We start from the raw sequence: 5220 nt of genomic DNA on the forward strand, positions 1-5220 counted from the left end.
TGTATCTCTGAGCTGGATGCTGGATGTATCTCTGAGCTGGATGTTGGATGTAACTCTGAGCTGGATGCTGGATGTATCTCTGAGCTGGATGCTGAATGTATCTCTGAGCTGGATGCTGAATGTATCTCTGAGCTGGATGCTGGATGTAACTCTGAGCTGGATGATGGATGTAACTCAGCTGGTTGCTGAGCTGGATGATGGATGTAACTCTTCTGGTTGCTGAGCTGGATGATGGATGTAACTCAGCTGGTTGCTAAGCTGGATGCTTAGACGTCCAGGTTGCACTGACGTCCTTCCTGCTAGTTTTACATCCGCATCTAGTTCAACATCCAGTCGAGGACTCCCGTCCAGGTGAGACTCCACCATCCGTGCACATATTCCTGAGTGTTACAGCTGCCTCTCCTCAAAGGCCCATTTTGGAGCCAGGGCTCGGGAGCCCAGAGCTCTGTGTTCCCTAGTACGCTACTCTACTCACACACACTAGCCAGAGAGATGAGCATGTGAGTGCATGCAGTTCCCATTCACATCACACTGTGCTGCTCGGATTGTAGTTGATATAATTTATCTGGATTCTCAGTGTGTGGGGAGCAGCGCTGGAGCTGGCTCTGTGCCTTTACATGGTCCATGGTCTGTTTTAACCAATCGTGAGCTCTCCCCATCCCTGCTTTGTAACCCAACACTGAGTATGATTGTGTGAGAAATAAACATCTAGACTAGACACAGCGAGCAGGTTAGATTAATCTTTCAGTAGGACAAGCAGATATCCCTGTTTTATTTCATGGTATTATAACACCTTTAAAGGTGTTACCGTTCACGTGATATAGTGTGTAATGTGTGAAATTGTGTGGAAAGTTTTGGAAAGTCATTGTGAAAAGTTGTTTATGTTTGTCGCACTGGCAGAGTTACAGTATTGCATGTCTGGATGTCAGGCGTAATGTGCACTTAGTCATGTATGATGTATAGTATGCCTAACAACCAATGTGTGTACGTTTAGGTGTGTCAGTTCAATACACAAGAACCACAAACACTACACAGTATCCTTGTAAACACAATGGAAATATAAGGATATGGTGACATACTGCATATTCAAAGTTATTTGTCCTTGCAAATATGTAATGTGCAGTTTACACTTGAAACTTGAGTCATTAATGGTGATTGGTTGAGTGAATCTTTCATGGGAGCAAATCCACTTTGGATCTAATGTGTTTGTAGATTTTCATCCATCACTCTGGTCCCTCAGGATCCTGACTAGACGAAGGACGTGTTAGGGGTGGCCCTGATTGAGTTTAAACTCTTGTCTGGCCTTTAATTCACTCTCTTTTAACTTGGGCATCAAAATGATGCTGAAACGCTTTAGTCCAGTTTGTCTCTACCTCTCTTTGTCTTTCTTTGTCTCTTTGTCTCCCGTTGTCTCTCTTTGTCTCTCTCTCGCTCTCTCTCTCTCTCTCAGACTCTCCCTATCTCTCTCTCTCTTTCTCAGCCTCTCCCTAAAGGCCAGGGTGGGTTTGCAGGCACCTCACCTGCCAGGATTAATTAAAGTTAATGAATGCTGAGCACTGCCAGGGAGTAATCCTGCACTGCACTGACCTGGGACATGGATAGGGTCACAGCCTCCACCGTGACCTTGTGTTGGATTGACACACACTGGCTGGTAGAGAAATAATAGGTGTGCCACAAGCAGGGTACACACGGCCCTGAATGCACTCTGTTAATCCAAAATACCTTATCCAGATCCTGATGTACTCAGCATGTAGTACTCATCATCCTGTTCCCTGTGACCTTCTTACAGGTCCAAATGCTCTCATCATGCAGTGGAGTTGCAGACTGTGCTGTGAATCTATGTCTCTAGTAGTCTGCTAGTAGTACACTCACTTTGCAAGGTGCTTTGTAGAAGAACTAGGACAATAAGTCTGAGGGAGTCAGTCTGAAGGAGAGAGGCAGATGAGGAGGGACTGAGAAGAGGCATAAAGCAGAATAGGAACAAGGGCACACATTTGGCAGGGATATAGCACACCACAACTCATAGCTGAAGAGATAGCAGCTGACAGCCAGCTGACAGCCAGCTGACAGCCAGCTGACAGCCAGCTGACAGCCACCACACCCTCCTACTGTGATAGGGAACGCTGGTAATACACACACACTATCTGAGGATCAATGTGCACCCTCATCTCATGGTGTGTGTTCTGTCAATCACAATCCACAGAAAATACAACATTTGGTGGCAAAGAAAGTGGGTTACCAGGGAAACTAGTATTTTGGTTCACGTTTTTAAAAGGAATGGCACTGACATTCTAAACATTCTTTTGGTCAGACTTGAATGACCAGGCCATCTAGATTATATTTATCTTTGAGATTTTTTTCTCTTTAAAAACCCGCTAGTCCTGATAGGACAGTAGCCTTTTCATAATGTTCAGGAGAAATTAGTCAGAGAGCTAAGTGGGTCATGAATTAATCATATTTTTCAGGCGTCAGCTTTACATAATGACTGTTATTATTTGCTGCAGCCGTACTTAGGATATTTAAAGCATCTTTGAAAGTTGTTTTATCGCATAGTTGGATCCAGACTAAAAGGCCTTGAAATGCTCTGGCATTAATGTTCAACATGTCATTGCACTGAAGTTTGACTGATGCGTGTTGTCTTGGTTGTGTTTCAACAGGTCCTGGCCATCATCTCCATCCTCTTTATCGTGCTGTCAACTATTGCCTTGTCTCTGAACACCCTCCCGGAGCTGCAGGACATAGACGAGTTTGGCCAGGTGACAGACAACCCTCAGCTGGCTCACGTGGAGGCGGTGTGCATCGCCTGGTTCACAATGGAGTATTTGCTCCGCTTCATCTCCTCGCCAAGCAAGTGGAAGTTCTTCAAGGGTCCGCTGAACATCATTGACCTGCTGGCCATCCTGCCCTACTACGTCACCATCTTCCTGACTGAGTCCAATAAGAGTGTTCTACAGTTCCAGAACGTCCGGAGGGTGGTGCAGATCTTCCGAATAATGCGTATTCTGCGTATTCTGAAGCTAGCCAGGCATTCCACAGGGCTCCAGTCTCTGGGCTTCACCCTGAGGAGGAGTTACAATGAGCTGGGCCTGCTCATCCTCTTCTTAGCCATGGGCATCATGATCTTCTCCAGTCTCGTCTTCTTCGCTGAGAAGGACGAAGAGGACACTAAGTTTAAAAGCATCCCTGCCTCCTTCTGGTGGGCCACCATTACTATGACTACGGTGGGGTATGGCGACATATACCCAAAGACTTTATTGGGCAAGATTATTGGGGGTCTGTGCTGCATAGCTGGAGTGTTGGTGATAGCCTTGCCCATCCCTATCATCGTCAACAACTTCTCAGAGTTCTACAAGGAGCAGAAGAGGCAGGAAAAGGCCATCAAGAGGCGGGAGGCCCTGGAGAAAGCCAAGAGAAACGGCAGCATCGTTTCCATGAACATGAAGGAGGCGTTCGCACGCAGCGTCGAGCTCATGGACGTAGTGGTAGAAAATAATGGAGAGAATATGGGGAAGTTGCAGGGCAACCACCTGTCTCCCAGCTACAGGAAAGGGACTCCCAAGCGGACTACCTCAGAGACGGGTTCCGCCAAGTTTCTGGAGCCCAGCTCACCAGACAAAGCCCTTCCTGGAAGCCCTCAGCACCTCAACGCTCAGAAACTGGAGGAGATGTACAACAAGATGGCCAAGACCCAATCTCAACCTAACCTTAACAACAAGGACAAGGCACCTTTATCTAAAGCAGCCAAGAAGAGAGATGAGATAGAGATGGGAAGCATCCCCATGGAGCCTGCCCCAACCACAGACATGAGGAGCATGTCCAGTATTGACAGCTTCATGAGCTGCGCTGCCGACTTCACCGAAAGCGCCCGCTTCTCCCACAGCCCCAGCACCAGTGTACCAGGGAGGGTTAGCGCCAACCCCGTGCTTGAGATCACCCTGGAGGATGAGGCCATGGACGGCCCTCACACTGGTACCAAGCTCCCTGGAGGACGAGGCTCCAAGTGCGGCTTTCCTGACAGCCCCCGTGGCCTGCGCTTCAGTAACCCTCTCAAGAACCGCTCACTCAAGGTCAACTTCAAAGGTGGCGGCGCGGGCCCCTCCTTCTCCTTCTCAGCACAGGGTCCATGGGGTGGGGCCCTCTCAGATAGCTCCGCCCTCTCTGACCACTCCTTCATGAGTCCTGAGGTGTCTGTCTACACCACCGCCAGCAGCAGGACCCCACCCCATGAGACCCTGATCCCCACAGTCTTCACATTCCACGATGCTTCCATTAGTAAGTTCATTGACGCTGACACAGACGAGGAGGAGCACCTCCATGACGGCTCAGGCACCAACCCCTCCCAGAGGCTCCTGGGAAAAGCCAGCCCCAAGCTCAGCTCCCATAGCAGCCACCACATTGCAGCCAACCACCTGGAGGGCTCCCAGAGGATGCTGGCTAATAGTGTGTTCCCCTTGGAGGGCAGGCCAGGGGGGGGACAGGAGAACCATGTGCTCTCCCGGGGAGAGAGCAGTTGTTCAAACACCAATAATGGGAGCAAGTGAGGCAGGAAGAGGGAAAAGGTAGTATGGAGAGCACCCAAACAGGAGGACATGGTGCAAATACTACAGAGAAATAAAAGAAAACATGAACTCTAACCCATACCAGGAGCTGCACCTCTACTCACTTGAGTAAAAGGCACTGAAAACACATTTGGCGTTTTTTGGGGGTTTGTAACAAATGCCCAATAAGTAGAACTTTTGGGACACAGGAAGGAGCTCACTCTTCCTTCCTTTTCCTGCTACTTGAGTGCATAGACCGTCAGGATGGCAGCAAAATTACTGAAGGCATTGGGGGATGCTACTGTGGGACTGAGAAAGAGAGGGTGCATTGCTGTATCCAAAGGGGATACACATAACTCTGCAGAATCAGGTCACGCACAGTAGATTTAGCCATTACTGAATCAACATTGTGTTAAGAGAAATTTAGTTTGTTTTCTTCCTCAAAACTGGCCTTAGTTATATGCGACTGTGTGTATGCATAGCATGTGTGCGTGTGCTTGTATGTCTGTGAGTGTATGTTTATGCATGATGATAGGCAGATAAACATACACATACACACACAGGCATACATCATTTGATGTATATTATTTTCCCGTTCTTTTCTAAAAAAGTAAATAGCATCATTTCTTTGGTTTGTTATTTTGTAATGCTGTCTAAGAGGTGAACTTTCATCCCTGTTTCA

General features: G+C 47.9%; 1 protein-coding gene across 1 annotated transcript in view; it reads left to right on the top strand.

Moving 5' to 3' along the window:
• LOC111970631 (potassium voltage-gated channel subfamily B member 1-like) overlaps window positions 1-4997 on the top strand; it is a 90532-nt gene extending 85535 nt beyond the window's left edge. Inside the window, exon 2 of the mRNA XM_023997437.2 lies at window positions 2658-4997. Coding sequence (XP_023853205.1) covers window positions 2658-4541 — 1884 coding nt within the window. The 3' untranslated portion in view covers window positions 4542-4997. The remainder of the gene's footprint in view (window positions 1-2657) is intronic.
• The last annotated feature ends 223 nt before the right edge of the window (window positions 4998-5220 follow it).

Source organism: Salvelinus sp. IW2-2015, linkage group LG11 (assembly GCF_002910315.2).
Source record: "Salvelinus sp. IW2-2015 linkage group LG11, ASM291031v2, whole genome shotgun sequence".
Taxonomy (NCBI): Eukaryota; Metazoa; Chordata; class Actinopteri; order Salmoniformes; family Salmonidae; genus Salvelinus; species Salvelinus sp. IW2-2015.